Genomic DNA, 17,162 nt, shown 5'->3' on the forward strand with positions numbered 1-17,162 from the left:
GCTGGTGAGCTGCTGGCTGTGCCTACAGAACTGCCACTTGGGGGGCACACGGGGCAGGACCCCCACTTGGGGGGCACACGGGGCGGGATCCCCCCCCCCCTCTCTCTGTCCAGGGCCCTCCCCACCTCTCCACGTGCGCAGAGCGGACGGGGCCGGGGATTGCACTGCCATCGTTCCCACGAGTGAGACGCGCCTGAAACAAAGAGGTGGTGCTACAAAACGATGATCCCGACCCAAAGAATAATCCCTTCTTTAAAAAAGCGTTCGAGAAAGGTTATATATAATAGAATATATTAAATTCTGTACATGATCAAATAATGTAAACATAATTAATTAACCTGGACGAATGTCTTTAGAGACTACGCCCGCCGCGCGCCCGGGCCGGAGGTGAACGGTGGCACTGCTGCGCCAAACCCGGAGCTGGGGGGGGGGCGGGGGGTCCCACACGTGGGACCACGCAGTGGGGCCAGCAGTGCTGACTCAGCAGGGGGAGCCCCGCAGCACCCCATAGAGCGGCCCCCCAGCACCCAGCCCAGCCAGGACGGGTGGTGGGCGCAGCTGTGGCCTCCTCCTCCCCTCCCCGAGCTCCCCCCGTCCTTCCAACGCAAGAACTCAATGGCAAAAGAGTGCATGAAGTCAAATAAATAGACCCCCCCTCCCCGACCCCGGCTCGTGCCCGGGCCACCAGGATCCAGCAGCGCAGGAATCGCCCACACGGGCACGGCGCTGCCGCGTGAGCACGGTGCGACACAACCACGGCACCGCAGTGCGACTGTGGCACTGCTGGCACGCGCGGCCGCACCCTCCCCTCCGTCACCAACCCCTCCTGACGCCCCCCGAGGGCGCACGGGCCGAGCTCGCGTCCCCGTGAGGGTTTTGGGGGTGGTGAAGCCCCCAGCCCGGGGCACGTTTCCCTTCTGCTGACGCTGCCGCGTGGAGGATTCACTTCTTAAGGTGCCCCCGAGCAAAGCGTCCCCCACTCCGGACAGCGGCGCGCAGAGCAGGGCCCCGTGTCACCGCTGTCCCCGCTCCTCCAGCCGAGGGCCGCCAGCACAGGGACGAGCCGAGCTGGTGCCGGCACCCGGACCCCTCGGGGGGGAGGGGGGGTCCCCTTCCTGCTGCCCTTCCCTCCTGCCCCCCCCGGCGCCCGCCCCGCCTCCATCCGTGACCCTAAGGTTTGTGTTTCATCACAAGTTTGAGCCGCCGGCTCCGGCCCGTCTCCACAAATAAAGGCAGAAGGGAAAGGAAAAGAAGAAAGAAGGAGTTTGTCTCAGCGTTCCCCCGGCCACGTCCCGTCGGCGGGCAGCGGGCGGGGGTCACCCGGGCACCCAGCTCTGGTTGGGGGGCTGCGGGGCGCCGGGCAGCGCGGGCACGCCGAGCGCGTTCTGCGGCGGCAGCGCCGAGTCGAAGTTGAAGTCCATCTCGTCGCTGTCCATGAAGTCGTTGAGGATGATGGACTCCACGTCGCACTCCAGGCTCCCGTTGAACATGTCCAGGTCCAGGTCCGCGGGGAACCTGTCCTGACCCACGGCCGGGGGGTGCAGGAGCCCCGCGTAGGGCGAGTCCAGCGGGCTCGCGTGCAGGCCCTGGCCGGCGGCGTAAGGGTGCGGGTGCCCGTGGTGCGGCATCGCCGTCGCGCCGCACGCGTCGCCGGGCAGGCTCATAAGGCTGACGGGGGTGGCTAAGGCACTGGCGTTGAGCGCGGGGTGGTGGGCGGCGGGCGGAGGGTGGTACAGCGCGCTGCCCTTGGGCAGCGGGGCCGGGTGGGCCGGGAAGGCCATGCCGCGCTCCCCGCACAGCACCGGGTTCTGTCTGTGGCCGCGGGGCGGCACGGCGGGGCCGGGCGGAGGAGCGGGGAGGTCCGCCGGCTCCTTGTGCGCGTAGGGGACGGAGGAGAGCAGGTCCTGCAGCGAGGACGCGCCGCGGTACGGGGCGGCGGGCGGGAACGCGGCCTGCCTGTTCTCCTGGATGGTCTGCATGGGCAGCCGGCGCGCCGCGCCCAGGGCCGGCTGGCTGTAGATGGTCCCGCAGTACGCGCCGCCCGCCGGCCCCGCGCCGCAGCCCTTGGAGCCGAACGAGAAGCTGGAGCTGCGCTGGCGCAGGGGCAGCGGCTGCGGCTGCGGCTGCGGCTGCGGCTGCGGCTGCGGGGGGCTGACGGCGTAGCCGTCCCGCAGCTCGTCCAGCAGGCCGTCCCCGAGCCCGTCCGCCAGGCCGATGGTGCCGGCGAGCTCGGCGAGGTGCGGCAGCTCGACGGAGCGGCGCGCGCTCAGCGACGGGGACACGGTGCTGGACGGGCTGGGGTACATGAGCGGCGAGGACGGCGCGCCGTCGTCCTCCTCCAGCTCCTCGGGCTCCCGGTGGGCCACGACGGGCGACGCCGCGCTGGCCGAGGAGCCGGCCCCGCTGCGGAAGTCCGCCCAGGCGTCGTACTCCTCGGCGGCGCGGGCCGCGGGGCTGCGGGCCCACCGGGCTGGCTGCGAGCTCGGGCTGTCGTCCCCGCGCTCCGGCGTGGCCGGCGCCGCCTTCCTCTTGCCGGCCTTGCCCTTGATGCGCAGGAACTTGCCGCCGCCGTCCACGGACACGGCCCTGCGGCGCGGGCTCTTGCCCGTCTTGCCGCCCTCGGGGTTCAGCATCCACCACGAGCTCTTCCCCGTGCCCTCGTTCTGCACGCGGATGAAGCGGGTGTGCAAGGAGAGGTTGTGGCGGATGGAGTTCTGCGGGGGAGAGAAAGAGCACGGAGGGGTTGGGGGCGTGGGGGGGGGGGGGGACACACGCAGCGCCGTTGCCCACGCGGGGCGACGGAGGAGGAGGAGCGGGAGCGGTGCGGCCCCCCCCCCCCCCCCCCCCCCGCGTCCGTCGGCCCCCGAGCGCGTGGAAATCGATCGCGGCGCTGGGAACGAATCGCTCCTCCGTGGTGTGGGGGGGGCGGGGGCTTCAATTTCACGTCCACCCGAAAACGCGACTGCGGGTGAACGCGGACCGCCCGTTATCCCCTTCCTGCACGGCCACGGGGGGGGCAGCGGGGACGGGAGGGGACAGCGGCATGACAGACCCCCCCCCCCCCCCATCCCCCACCGCGGAGGGAGTGTGTGTGTGTGTGTGTGTGTGTGTGTGTGTGTGTGTGTGTGTGCCCCCCCCCCCCCCGTGGAGCCGCGGGCGGTGTGAAACGGCTCTGATGAGCAATTAGCGCGCAATTAGTGCCATTGTGAGCCGGACCGCGCCGTCCGTGGAAGGGGGGGGGGTGGGGGGAGGGGAATAGTGGGGGGCCCCGAGGATCCCCAACACCCCCCCCGCGTTGGGGAGGAAATCACGCGTGGGCGCCACGTCACTGCCGCGGGAAATCGCTGTGGGGTTTTTCTATTGTAATCCTCAGCCCGGATCGATTCCCCCGCACCGCCGACCCCACACAACCCCGGGGGGGTCCCCCACCCCAACCCCAATATACGTCCCGGCCCCAACCCCCACGCCCCCCAACCCCCACGCCCCCCTGCCCCACCCCCACCCGCCCCAAAACCCCATCGACCCCCCCCAGAAGAACCCCCCCCCCATACACACACTCGTGCACACACCCCACACCTCACAGACCTGACCCCAAAGTCCATCCAGGATCAGACCTCAAAGCCCAACTATGGACCAGACCCAAAGTCCAACAGCCAGACCCCCAGATCCATGGGTCTGACCTTTGAATGAATGGGTCAGACCCCTAAGTCCATGGGGCAGACCCCAAATCCACAGTTCAGACCCCAAAGCCCATGGAGTAGACCCCAAAACCCATCAACCAAACCCTGAAACCCACAGATCTGACCCCAAACCTCATGCAGCAGACCCCCAGACCCATGGGGTAGACCCCCACATCCATGGGGCAGACCCCAAAGCCCACAGACCAGACCCCAAAACCCATCAGGCAGACCCTGAAACCCACAGATCTGACCCCAAAGTTGCCCAGGATCAGACCCCAGTGGGGCCGGGGATGGTGAGAAATCCCCACCCCCGTTCCCCCAACACTGTGTGCCCCCATGTGCCCCGAACAGGGACATTCCCACCCCACACCCTACAACCCCACTCGAGCAAAGTGTCCCCACCCCACACTGAATGCGGGGCTGCCCCACAGGGGCCACCATGGGGCAGGAGGAGGATGAGGTGGGGGTATGGGGACAGTGATCAGATGTGGGGAAGTGCAGTGGGACTGAGGGGCAGAAGCCCCATTGCTGTGGGGGGCAGTCCCAGCCCCACAGCCCCACACGGCCCCACACGGCCCCACAGCCACTCTGTGTCTCAGTGGGGCCTTTGCTCACTGCCTCTATGAGCGCCTCCGGCCCCAAACACCACCCCATGGACCGGGACCCCAAAGTCCGTCCATAGGCCAGACCCCAAAGGACGTGGATCAGACCCCAAAGTCCATCCATAGATCAGACCCCAAAGATCACAGCCCATATCCCAAAGTCCTTCCATGGGCTGGACCCCAAAATCCACCCATGCGTCCGACCCCAAAGGACACCTTCATCCAGACCCCCAAATCCATGGGACAACCCCCAAAAATCCATGGGTCAGACCCCAGAATCCATCAGTCAGACCCCAAAGGACACTGACCTGACCCCCAGAGTCCATCCATGGGTCAGACCCCAAAGGAGACCTTTGCTCAGGCCCTAAAAACCATCAGCCTGACCCCAAATCCATGGGCCAGACCCCAAAGACCATCAGACAGACCCCAGATCCCACAGTCCAGACCCCAACACTCATTTGCTTGACCCCACATCCTACAGACCGACCCCAAAGCGCACCGGGCCCACCCCATGGGGCATTAAAATCAGAGTCGCACTCCCCAGCCCCACACTGAAGTCTCCCAACCCTACATCACTGACACCCCAAGCTCTGCACACTGCACCTCCTCACCCCCCAGCCCCACATCTCCCCCCTTCCCTAACCCTATGTCCAAAACCCCCAGCCCCACACTGACGTCCCCCACAGCCCTGGCCGCCTTCATGGTGTGTGGGGCAGGCTGTGGGGCGAAGCAGGCGGGTTGTGGGGTGCAAAGGGTGCGGAGTTTGGGGTGACGTGTTTGGGGCGCGCAGTGCGGGGTGGGGGCAGAGGGAGCAGAGCTCCAACAGCGGAGTGCACAGCTCTGAGCGGGGCAGCAGAGGACGGCTGCTCATCCCTTCCTCCTTCCCTTCCCCCCGAGCACATCATTCCCCGTTCCCGTCCCCGCTCTCACACCGCAGCGCACACTCGTGTGAGCGCACGCACGCGCGCAGCGCCGTGCACGAGCAGCGCCGCGGGGCCGCGCAAAGGGGCGGCGGGGACAGCGCAGCGCTGAACCGCCGCCGTTGGTTCCCATAACGGAGCGCCGAAGTTCGGGCGGATGAAATAACGGCGCCGGAACGCGTGGGAACAGCTCCGCCCCACACCGACACCCCGCCCCACAGGGACACCCCGCCCCATAGGAGCGCCTCTGCCCCATAGGGACAACCCCGTCCCATAGGGACATCCCCACCCCATAGGAGCATCCCTGCCCCATAAGAACATCCCCATCCCATAGGAGCACCTCTGCCCGACAGGGACATCTCTGCCCCATAGGAGCATCACCACCCCACAGGAACATCCCTCCTCCATCACAGCATCCCTTCCCCATAGGAGCATGCCCACCCCATAGGAACACCCCTGCCCCACAGAAGCATCCCGAACCCATAGGGACATTCCAATCCCATCAGAGCAACTCTGCCCCATCGGAGCATCCCAGCACCAGCACTGCAGCCCTGCCCCATAGGAGCACGTCTGCCCCATAGGGACATCCCGATCCCATAGGTGCATCCCTGCCCCACAACAGCAGCCCGACCCTACAAGAACATCCCTGCCCCATAGGAACACCTCTGCCCCATAGGAACATCCCCAATCCACCACAGCATTCCTGCCCCACAGAAACATCCCTGTCCCATAAGAGCATCGCTGCCCCATAGGAACATCTGTGCCCCATAAGAAACACCCCTGACCCACAGGCGCATCTCTGCCCCATAGAAATGCCCCTGCCCCATAGGAACATCCCTGCCCTATTGGAGTGTCCTTGCCCCACAGAAATACCGCTGCCCCATAGAAACTCCCGTGCCCCACCGGAGCACCCCCCCCAACCGCCGCCGCTCCGGCGCTGCCCCGGAGGAGCCCCACAGCCCCGGGGGGGGGGGGCGGTCACAGCCGCGGAACGTCCCACGCGGAACCCACGGGGGAGAGGCGGAGCTCACGGAGCGCCCCTCCGACCCACGGGCGCCGGGCGGGGCCGTGGGGACGCGGGTCCCCCCCCACCCCACGTGTGTCATCGGAAGGGATGCACGGACACGGACACCCGTGGGGATCGCACGGACACCCGTGGGACGCGCGGCCGCCCACCCGCGCCCACCGCCGCGGGGCACACGCGGACAGCGCCGCTCCACGGCCGCGCGTGGCAACAACGGGCGGCGGCCGCGGGGGAACAGCGCACACGGGGGGGAGGGGGGAACACAGGGACGGGGACATTATGGGATGGGGACGTTATGGGGACGGGGACACTGTGGGATGGAGATGCTATGGGGCAGGAACATTATGGGATGGGGACATTATGGGATGGAGATGCTATGGGGCGGAGGCACTGTGGGGATGGGGACAATATGGAATGGGGACGTTATGGGGACGGGGACACTGCGGGGATGGGGACACCGTGGGATGGGGACGCTATGGGATGGGGACGCTATGGGGATGGGGACGCTATGGGATGGGGACGCTATGGGATGGGGACACTATGGGATGGGGACGCTATGGGACGAGGACACTATGGGCACAGGGACGTTACGGGACACCGTCTGTCAGCCCAACATCAGCAGCAGACACCACGGGCCACCCCACCGCCCTGCACCCCACAGACCTCCCACCCCCCACCCGACCCCAACCCCCCTCCCCCCTTTGTAGGGCCGGGGCCGCGCTTTGGGGCGCGCTACCTTCCATCCCGCGGAGCTGTTGCTGTCGCCCTTATCGTTGAAGTAGGGCACGCACCGCACCATCCACTCGTAGATCTGCGACAGCGTGAGCCGCCGCTCCGGGGCGCTCTCGATGGCTTTGGTGATCAGATCCGCGTACGAGAGGTTCCCCCACGCGTTCCTCCGCGCGCTTTTGGCCTTCCGCAGCTGCCCCGCATCGCCCCCGTTGGGATTTTGGGGTGCGGGGGGGACCGCGGGGATCCCCCCCCCTCCCCGTCCTCCTCCCCCTCCCCCGCCGGGAACGGCGTCGTCGTCCTCGGGGAAGTCGGGCTGCGGGAGCGGCCATGTGCACGAGCGGGGCCGGAGCCGCGGTTCCAAATCCGGATCGGAGTCCACCTGATGCGCGGCCATGGTCCCACGCGTGTCCGTGTTGTGTGCTCCCCCTCCCGCCCCCCCCCCCCCCGAGCAGCGCAGTCACGAAATAACGGCGGGGACGGAGAGGAGCGGTGAACGATGATGGGGTTTTTGGGGGGTTTCGCTTCTTTTCTCCTTCTCCGCCGCTCCTCTGCCGCTCCTTTCGCTCCCGCGTTTCTCTCCGCTTTTCCTCCTTCTGTTTCGCTCCTTTTCCTCTCCTTTTTGCCGCCTGTTTCTCTCCGATTTCTCCCTTTCTTCTCTCCTGTTTTTCCGCTCTTTTCCTCCTTCTTCTCTCCTATTTCCCTCCTATTTCTCCCCTATCTTTCCCCTATTTTCCTCCTTTCTTCCCCCTTCTTTTCCCTCCTTTTCCTCTCCTCCTTTCCTCCGTTTTCTCCTTTTTCTTCTTTTTCTCCTTTTCTCCCTTCCGTCAAAAACGCACCGGACCCGCGCGGCTCACGGCGCAGTTTCCGCGCTGGGAGCGATGCGCGGAGCCCCGGAACGGCGGAAAGGAGCGGGGGGCGGCCATGGGGGGGCTCAGCCCGGGGAGGGGGTGAGGGGTGAAGGGGGGGGGGGGGGGGGTCGGCCCGGCGCTAAGTCCGGTGGAGCGGCGGAGCCATGCACCTGACAGCGCCGAGCGACGGAGGGCGGGCGGGCGCGCGGCTCCCCGCCCCTCCGGGCCCCTCCGCCCCTCCGGACCCCTCCGCCCCTCCGCTCCCCGTCTTCAGCGGCCGCGCTCCGGCCCCGCGCCCGCCCCCCCCCTCCGCCACCGCCGCCGCCGCGCCGCCGCCGCCGCGGGCCGCATGCTGGGGCTGCTCGCTCCGCGCCGATCGCCGGAGCGGCCGCCGCCGTGCCGCCGTACCGCGGGGCGGGGCCGTGCGGGGCGGGGCCGTGCGGGGCGGGGCCGCGCGGGGCGGGGCCGCGCTTCCCCCCCCCCCCACCCCAACCCTCCCCCTCCGCATCGCGGGCGGCCCCGACCCCGCCGCCGCCGCCCCACGTGTGCCCCGGGCGCGCCACCGCGCCCCGCCCCGCCCGCCCCCCATTGTTGCCCCGCGCCGCCGCCGCCGCCCGATTGGCGGGAGGAGCCCCGAGGCCACGCCCCCCGCGCCCGCCTATTGGCTCCTTCCCCTGCGGTGACGTCACGGGGCGCGGCGGGAGCGCGCGTCACCACGGCAACGCCGCCGCGGCCGCCGCGAGACCACGCCCCCTTACTACGGGACACGCCCCCGGGACGGGGAGACCCCGCCGGAAAGCCACGCCCACTGCGCGAAGTCACGCCCCGTCCTGAAACCACGCCCCTATAACGAAGCCACGCCTCCTCGAAGCCACGCCCCGTTTTCCAGGCGCCGCCCACGTGTGGGATGCCGTGCGTGACCGTGGGTCGGGGCGGCCATGGTCGTGGTTGTGGTCATGGTTACGACGATGACTATGGTGGCACTGAGGGCAATAACGATTTTGGTGACGGTGGTGATGAAGGTGATATTCTATAGTGACAGTTACGGTGACGGGGATAGCGATGGATCTGTGGAGGTGGCGATGGTGGCAGTGATGGTGACGATGGTGATGATGGTGGTGATGATGATGGTCCTACAGCAACCATGGTGACGATGGTGATGGTGACGATGGCTCTATGGTCACGATGTTGATGGTGATAATGACGGAGATGGTGATGATGGTCCTCCAGTAACGGTGATAACGGCGATGGTGATGGTGATGATGATGATGATGATGGTGATGTTGACAGCACGTCGTGCTCACGCTCCAGCGCCAGCAGGGTGCTTACACTGCCACTGCGGGTGGAGGCTGAGAGGGGGGAGTGGGAACCGGGGGGGGACGGGAAGAGCGGGCTCAGTGCCGCCCGCAGCCGCCCGAGCTGGGAGCGCTGCTGCAGCGCTGCCCACGCCAGGGGTGCTCCCACGGGGCGGAAAGTCGAGCGAATGAAAGTCCGAAGTCGAAAGGAGCTGTTCTCACTCTCCCGCAGCCGCAGCTCGGAGGACGCGGGGCGGTGCGGGGAGGTGCGGCCGCGCTCAGGACGGCACCGGATCCTCCCCGGAGCTGCTCCTCCCGTGCAGGGAGGGGAGGGGGGGGAGGGGATCTCCGCGGCCACCTCTTCCCACTGCCGCTCCCACACGCGGTGCTTCCAGAGGTGCTTTTCCAGCAGCGCTGCTTTTGTGCGCCAGCACCTCCCCCCCCCGGCCCGGATTTCATCCTGGGGCCTTCGGGACACACGCACCCATCACCGCCCGCACGCATCCCCCGCTGCATGCGCCCTCTGAGCAGCGATGCGGGCGGGGTGCACCGCTCGGATCGAGGGCTGACAGCACAACCTGGGGGGCACGGCAGCTCAGCACTCACCCTGACTCCCACCCGTTCCGTGCGCTGTTTCAGAGCACTCGGTCACTCCCCCTCGCTGCCCTCCTCGCTCCCATCCGGGGCGGCTGCGACGCTGTGCACAGCTCCGGGAGGAGCGGGGCCTGGAGGGACCCCCACCCCACACAACCCCGCAGTGGGGCTGGGTTTTGGGGCTGAGCTCAGGGGCAGCAGCCACAGCCCCAAACTCTCCGGGGACATTTGGGGCCCCACCCCCCCAGCTCGGTGATACTCCTTCCCCTTCCACTCCACGTTAGTGAATAAGAAGCAGAGCTTGGACGGCAGCGGACGGCTCTCATCAGCCTCACGAGTTGTTACGGTCTCAGAAGGCAGCAATAAATCCACCGAGCTGCGAGGAGCTCTCAGAGGAAGGGATAGATTTGCTTTCTCTTTATGATCTTCCAGGTGACTCTCCGGGCCCTCTGGTCTTTTATTTCCCATTAATTGTCGCAGCGTGGAGCTGTGCCACCCTGGGCTCAGCCCTCCTCCTCCTTTCCCAGCTCACACGGAGGGGTGTCCCCACCAAAATTCAGCTGTGGGATGCAGGGACGGGACCACAGAGTTTGGATTGAGATGGCATGGACACGGAGCCCTCACCCACCCAGGAGCAGGAGCAGGGGGAATCAAAGCCACAAAGCGTGGGGATGTGGCACTGTGGGTCGCAGTCCGTGGGCACGGTGGGGTGGGCTGAGTGCCCTGAGCGGTCTTCCCCACCCGCTGTGGTTCTGTGATCCTATGAAAGTGTGAACAGCAGTTTATCGGCGCTCTGTGAGCGGTGCAAGGTGGGGAGGTGCGCTGTGCCTCGCACCGCGTGGGCCGTGGAAAAGCCCGGTGAGGTCGGACCCAATCCCACGGGGTCCACGGGCACGCAGCACTGTGGAACTGGATGTGGTCCCTTCAGGGGCTCCTTTCCCCAAGCCTGGCTCCCTCAGCTGAGCACCACATGCCCCGTGCTCCGGCCCACGGCCATCCTGCCGACCTTCACCTGTTACACATGCCGGGAATTACGCTCCAGGAAACCATCCCTGGTGTCATCTGGGGAGCCCGAGCTGCCCTCCTGCTGCTGCCCTGGCTGCACTGAGCTCTGCATGCATCGCTGTAGGGATGCAGAGGAGGACGGGGCTGTGACCTGCCCTGCTCCAGGCATGACTGCGGCTGCAGGAGGTCCAGAAGCTGCTCCTGGAAGAGGAAAAGCTCCTGGAAGAGGAAAAGCTCCTGTCTGTGCGGCACAGCTGCGTCCCCAGGCCTGTGGGGATGGCAGAAAGCCGGGGCTGTGTGGTGGGGCAGGTCCCTGCTCCCTGAGGAGCCCTGCACAGAAAGGCTGTGCCATGCTCCTGGGCGGTCCTGGGGCTGCTCCTCTGGTTGGAGTGGGGACAACGGACCCACAGTGACAACTGAGGCTGTGACCGAACAGCAGAGCCTGGCACACAACGGCCACTCCGAGCTGCAGGACCGTGATGTGTGCTGACAGGCGCCAGTGCAAACCACAAGAAAGCCAGGCTGGGCATCTCTGCAGCGCTCCGAGCCTGACAATTAATGCATGCAAGCCGCTGAATTATGGGCTGGAGACACCAGGAGCCCAAATGGCAGCTAGCAAGTGCTGATGGTTGGCTTTCCGGAGGCCGTGGAGACACAGACACTTATTCTTAGAGAGACGGACCCCAGAGGGGCTGCAGCAGACACTGGTGTCTCCCCACAGCGCTCACATCCCCGCTGCCCCTCCCAGGAGGAGGGGAGGGGATGGCAGACGGCCCCGGGGCTGCTTTCAGCCCCCAGCACCCGCACGGCTGCGGCTGCTCCTCCTGAGCCACAGCCGTCTGCAGCAGAGGTACCGATCCCCAGCGCTGGGCAGAGCTCTGGTGGCAGTGGGGACGGAGGTGTTGAAGGACGAGGTGAGGTGGGACCACCCTAAGGTGGGTTAATGTTGCAGAGAAAGGACCGCAGCACCAAGAAGTCGCAGGGAAGCGTCACATCGGCACTGCCCTGCGGACACCCGCACACAGCGGTGCTTCAGGTGCGTGATCCAGCACGGGAAGGTGTTTGCAGTCAGCGCACGCTTCCCATCTCACAGCAGTTAATTGCTGGGAGTGTTGGAGCTCTCAGCATTTGGAGCTCTCAGCATTCGGAGGCCACACGTCACCGTCCCGCCTCTCATCCCCACGCTGCCTTTTCCCCAGTACTCACCACTCCCCGGGTATTTCTGGCCTCACGCTCTTCAAGAACCATCCCTCCAGGGCAGCTCTGGCATCTCATCGCTTAAAACCATTCCCCCTTTTCTTACCGTTGTCAGACCGTACAAAAAGTCACACTTCATCCATCTATCCCTCCTTCCTTCCCTCCCTTCACCCACCCCTCCATCCATCCAACCACCCAACCCTTCCTCCCTCCCTCCCTCCCTCCCTCCATCCCTTCATCCATACCTCCATCCATCCACCTATCCCTCCCTTCTTTCATTCCTCCCTTCACCCATGCATTCACCCATCCCTCCATCCAACCCATCTCTTCTCCTTCCATCCATCCATCCCTCCCCCACCCCTGCCACCCCCAGGTGCTCGCAGCCCTCTCACTGTGCCCAGTTGGGCTCCAGCAGCGCTCTGAAACTCCCACAAAAGCTTTCGCTGGAGATGAACAAGGGAGTGCACATCAAAGACATGGACCACGCACGAAGCAAGTGCCCAAACCCCACTGAAATGCACAGCTGGACCGTGGAGCACGGCCGGGTTGGAGGCTTTGGGATGAACCAACACAAAGAATCCCGGCTGGTGCGGATCTCCTGACTGGTGTGGGGCACAGGGGGAGGAGGAGGAGGTGTGGGGGGAGGTCCCGGCCCCGGTGGGACCCCGGTGTCCTCTCCTTGTTTCCCAATTTCTCCATTTTCCGCTCACAAAAGGTGGATCAAAATGCACGAAAATAAAACGAGACCTCCTCCGTTTCCTTTTTATGATCCTTTTTGAACTCCCCGAAGTTTCACACTCTGAGTCGGCGCACGGTTCCCCCCAGCACAGCAGTGGGCAGCGCAGGTGGGCACCGTGGAAATCCCAGAGCCGAGCAGTGCTGAGTGGGGCATCCACAGCTGCTCCCCACGGTCCTGCCCCACAGGGAAGGCAGAAAGGGGTAAAGGCAGCTCCAGCACCCCCCGGCGCACGGCTGCTTCGATCCGGGCACTAAAACACATTTCCCTGCTGAGAAACCCAACGCCGCCCGCGTCAGCCCCACGAGCAGAGCTTCCAGAGCACTTTGTGCGAGCAGTTGGATTGATGCTGGATGGGGAGATGCCTGGAGACGTTACGGGGACGGATCCTCGGCACGCGTCAAAGCTGAGAGCGCCGGACCCAGAGACGTGGATGGGGAGGAGAGCCCCCGTGGATGGGCACGGAGCTTCGTCCTGTGGGGGAACTCAGGTAACTCTGAGTGGGCGATGTGGCAGCATTTGGTGGGGACAGAAAGGAGCTCACGGATCCGGAGGTGAGAAATGGTGTCGGGAGCCAGGAGGCCACAAATTGAGGAGAGCGGGGAGATGCCCGTCCGTCCTCCCAAGAGCACGCCAGGTGCTTCCATGACTCCTGCAAGGGATTTATTGCATATTTTCAGAGAGGTGTGGGGGGGTAAATGTGATTTAAAAGGACACTGTCGAGCACTTCTTATGGCTTTTATTTATTTTTTAATCTCTATTGTTTGCAAAGCCCTCCTCGGGGATGGAAAACGCAGCTCCGCCCCAATTCCGCTGCCTTTCCTCCAGGATGCACCACTCCCCCTGCTCCCCCTGCTCCCCCTGCTCCCCCTGCTCCCCCTGCTCCCCCCGCTCCCCCCCTCTCTGCAGAGCTGTGTCCCCACTCCACAGTGCCCCCCCAGGACCCGTCCTGGGCAGCTCTGCAGAGGGGAAGGTGTTGAGCAGATGGATTGGCCGCTTTGTGTCCTTCCCCCTCTTCTGGCATCACCGCTGACCCCTCCAATTTTGATTTTTGTCATGTTTTTATTTTCTCCCAGCCTCCCCCCCCCTACAGAACCGTTGTATTCCTTTAAACGCTCGGTGAAAATCTGTACAGCCACGTAGGAAACGAGCAGCAGCGTCTGTAGAAGGGAGCCAGCACCAGCGAGCTGGGAGAATCTGGCTTGAGCAACACAGTGGGAAGGGGGGAACGGGAGAAGGAAGGCAGCCAGCACGGAAGGTTGAGCTCCAAGCGCCCATCCACAACGTGTCTGCAGGGTTAGAAGGTGCACAGTACGGCAGTCAGGATGCATAATGAGGATTATCACAGTGGAAGGGAATAACCCAAAATAGATGGAATGTTCACCCGCGTCCCAGGCTCACAGTGGGAAAACACCGAAGGAGTGATCTCCAACAAGAGGTCCTTCCCCAGTGGTGCTCAGCCCTTAAATGGGGGCTGGGAGAGGTGCATTCAGACTCCACCCCTCCTGGTCACACAGGTGCATTGCCTTCACCTGTGCTCCGTGGCTGACTCAGCGCCTCAGGTGATCCGTCAGCGGTTCACGCCGTGATTCAGCAGTTCCCGTACAGCACATCGTGATTTTCAAGGCGTGCTCCATCGATCCCATGGCCAACGCATGCAACTGCAGTGACGCGACGAGGTCAGCCCTCCTGGGCTGGCCGTGCTCCCATCCCTCTCCTCTATGTGCTCGTGCCCAACTCCTGCAGAGCCCCCAGAGCTGGCGGCACTGCCCAGGGGAGCAAGGTCACTGCTTGGGGTACGACCCCGATGCTTCCTCTGTCGGCCCCATCTGTCGGCCTTTTATCTCCACGCTGATCCACCTCCTTGCGTTCTGCACGGTGTCACTGGAAGCTGAAGCTCACAGTGGGCTCAGCAATTAGTGGTAGCACAGAAATATAAGGCAAAAACAAGTCTTGCTAATGAGCTGACACATTAAACAATGAGTCACACTTCCATAAGGAGCCCAAATCGAGTTATAACCCTAAATAAACAAGCTGTGAGAAACAGTTTACAAAATATGAATGTGTTACTTATTTAACTGCTGTTGAGAAGCTGCGATCTGAACCCTGAGATGTATTTAAATATCTGAAAGAAGTATTCCACGCGTGGCTCGTGTGAGCGGAGCTGAGCATCAGTGCATCCCCACCACCGCTGTGCCGAGCAGGAGCTGTCCAGCACCGCGAGGAGGGAGGGAGGGAAGGGAAGGGAAGGGAAGGGAAGGGAAGGGAAGGGAAGGGAAGGGAAGGGAAGGGAAGGGAAGGGAAGGGAAGGGAAGGGAAGGGAAGGGAAGGGAAGGGAAGGGAAGGGAAGGGAAGGGAAGGGAAGGGAAGGGAAGGGAAGGGAAGGGAAGGGAAGGGAAGGGAAGGGAAGGGAAGGGAAGGGAAGGGAAGGGAAGGGAAGGGAAGGGAAGGGAAGGGAAGGGAAGGGAAGGGAAGGGAAGGGAAGGGAAGGGAAGGGAAGGGAAGGGAAGGGAAGGGAAGGGAAGGGAAGGGAAGGGAAGGGAAGGGAAGGGAAGGACTCCTTCACATCACTGACTGAGAGGAAGGTAATTCATGCCCTTTTGTCTCCAGCGTCTGCTGAGGAGCCTGGGCTGAGCAGCCCAAAAGATGCTTGCAGGGGAGAAGTGTATGTTTGACCACTGGAAGCCATCCCATGGTTGGACTGTGCTGCAGAAATAATACAAGGTTTGGAAAAAACACCTTGTTAGAGGATGTTCAGTGAGCACAGCTTGATCCATTGCAGGAGTTTGACTACAGAACAGAGAGGATCCATCTCCTGGTGCTCCTGCAGATGTCTGGGGCTCACAGTGCCCAGCAGCATGGGAGAACTGTGACCCGGGCAGCAGTGGAGATCAGGTCACACAGTTCCCAGCCCATGACATAACCACCTCTGCACCAGGCAGAGAAGTCCTGAAGGCAGTGCAGAGAGCCGCAGCCTGCCTGCAGGGCCTAAAATACCTAAATACCAGAACGCTGAGTGTTTCAGTGCGGCTCACACCAGACAACGCTGCAACCACCGACGTCAAAGTCCCAACGGTTTATTCTGTCTCCAACCCCTGCACCCACCGTGCTGCAGCACTGCCAGAGCTCTGCCACGCAGCACAACCTGACAAGGGGGCATCCACACTGCGCCCAGGAACTCAGGAGCACCGCGGCCAAGAAGGGCATCCAGAGACCCATCCCCTATCCCCAAACCCTGCTCTGAAACCCATTCCCCGTCCCCGAGCAGGCAGCCCCGAGGCAGCACGCACCTCGCGGCCCCGATCAGCACGAGACGTCTCCTGAAGCTCATCTGGGAATCGCTGCTATCCACCAGTCCTGCTTCCCCAGTCAAAGATGATTTACTCTGATCTGCACTATTGATTTTATTGTGGGAAATGTGGTGATACCTAGCGAGAGGGAGAGGCGGAGGTTTGACTTATGGGGAAGGCTCCCGTCCCCGTCGCAGCGACGGCCCTTTCTGCATCTGCACCAGAATTATTTGTAGTGTTTTATGCACCCATCTGCTCCCTGCATGCTCTCTATAAATCTCACTGGCTCTCTCTCACACACACATGTTTGCTTTCCATGTAGATTACTTATGATGAGAGTCTAATTAGACCCGGGGAAGCCTGCCTACAGCGCGAGCCTGGGGAGAGCTTAATTAAAGTCAATGGAGAAAATTATAGGTGAAAAAAAAATAGGGCAGCAAGGAAAAAATACCAAGAACGAAACCAAGGGGAAAAAAAAGGAGAAGTGGGGAAATAACAGCACCAGAGGAGAGCGTGCACTGCCACTGGGCCACCAGAGCCAGCAGTGCTGGCTTCCAGCGGGGCACCCAGAGCTGCAGGATCCCATGGGGCACCCAGAGCTGCAGGATCCCATGGCCCCTAGCTGCCCCACAGCACGCAGCCCCGCAGGGCACAGCTCTGCTGGGCAGAGGGGCACTGCCCGGCCCTGTGACTTCTGGTGGAAGGAGAACAACTCTTTCAAGGAGGACTTGATTTAAAGAGCACAAATGATGGAGAACCCGCCACATCCCTTGGCAAATTGCTCCGATGGTTAATTACACTCCCTGTTTAAAAGATGCATCTTCCTTCCAATTTCGGTTTTTCGAGCTCCAGCTCGCAGCCACTGAATCTCATTACATTTTTTATCTCCTAGATTAAAAAGCCCTCCATTATCAGAGCTCTCCTCCCTCCGTCAGCACTGATAGATGTGATGGAGCTGCCTACGATCCTCCCCGCGATTAGCTGCACTGCTCCACCTGCCCCTGCTGCTCCTGCTCATCCCCTGCCCCACATCCCATGTGGGTCCTCAGGTGCAATTTTCCCAGAGAGCTGCTAAACCTGCAGTGACACACGGCAGGGAGGGATGGGATGGGATGGGATGGGATGGGATGGGATGGGATGGGATGGGATGGGATGGGATGGGATGGGATGGGATGGGATGGGATGGGATGGGATGGGATGGGATGGGATGGATGAAGTGCTGATGATCTCACGGCCCCT

At 63.6% G+C, this 17,162-nt stretch overlaps 1 protein-coding gene across 1 annotated transcript; it reads right to left on the reverse strand.

The window, feature by feature from the left end:
* Positions 1 to 1,117: 1,117 nt before the first annotated feature.
* Positions 1,118 to 8,093, reverse strand: FOXO6 (forkhead box O6). The gene is made up of 2 exons (XM_065744600.1): positions 6,963 to 8,093; positions 1,118 to 2,714 (listed from the first exon to the last, which is right to left on the reverse strand). Exons 1-2 carry the CDS (start codon positions 7,350 to 7,352, stop codon positions 1,317 to 1,319), a joined length of 1,788 nt encoding a protein of 595 aa, XP_065600672.1. The 5' UTR covers positions 7,353 to 8,093; the 3' UTR covers positions 1,118 to 1,316.
* Positions 8,094 to 17,162: the final 9,069 nt, after the last annotated feature.

The sequence above is a fragment of the Cyrtonyx montezumae genome, unplaced genomic scaffold (genome assembly GCF_038088225.1).
Source record: "Cyrtonyx montezumae isolate F1298 unplaced genomic scaffold, pur_monq_1.0 scaffold_31, whole genome shotgun sequence".
Classification (NCBI taxonomy): domain Eukaryota; kingdom Metazoa; phylum Chordata; class Aves; order Galliformes; family Odontophoridae; genus Cyrtonyx; species Cyrtonyx montezumae.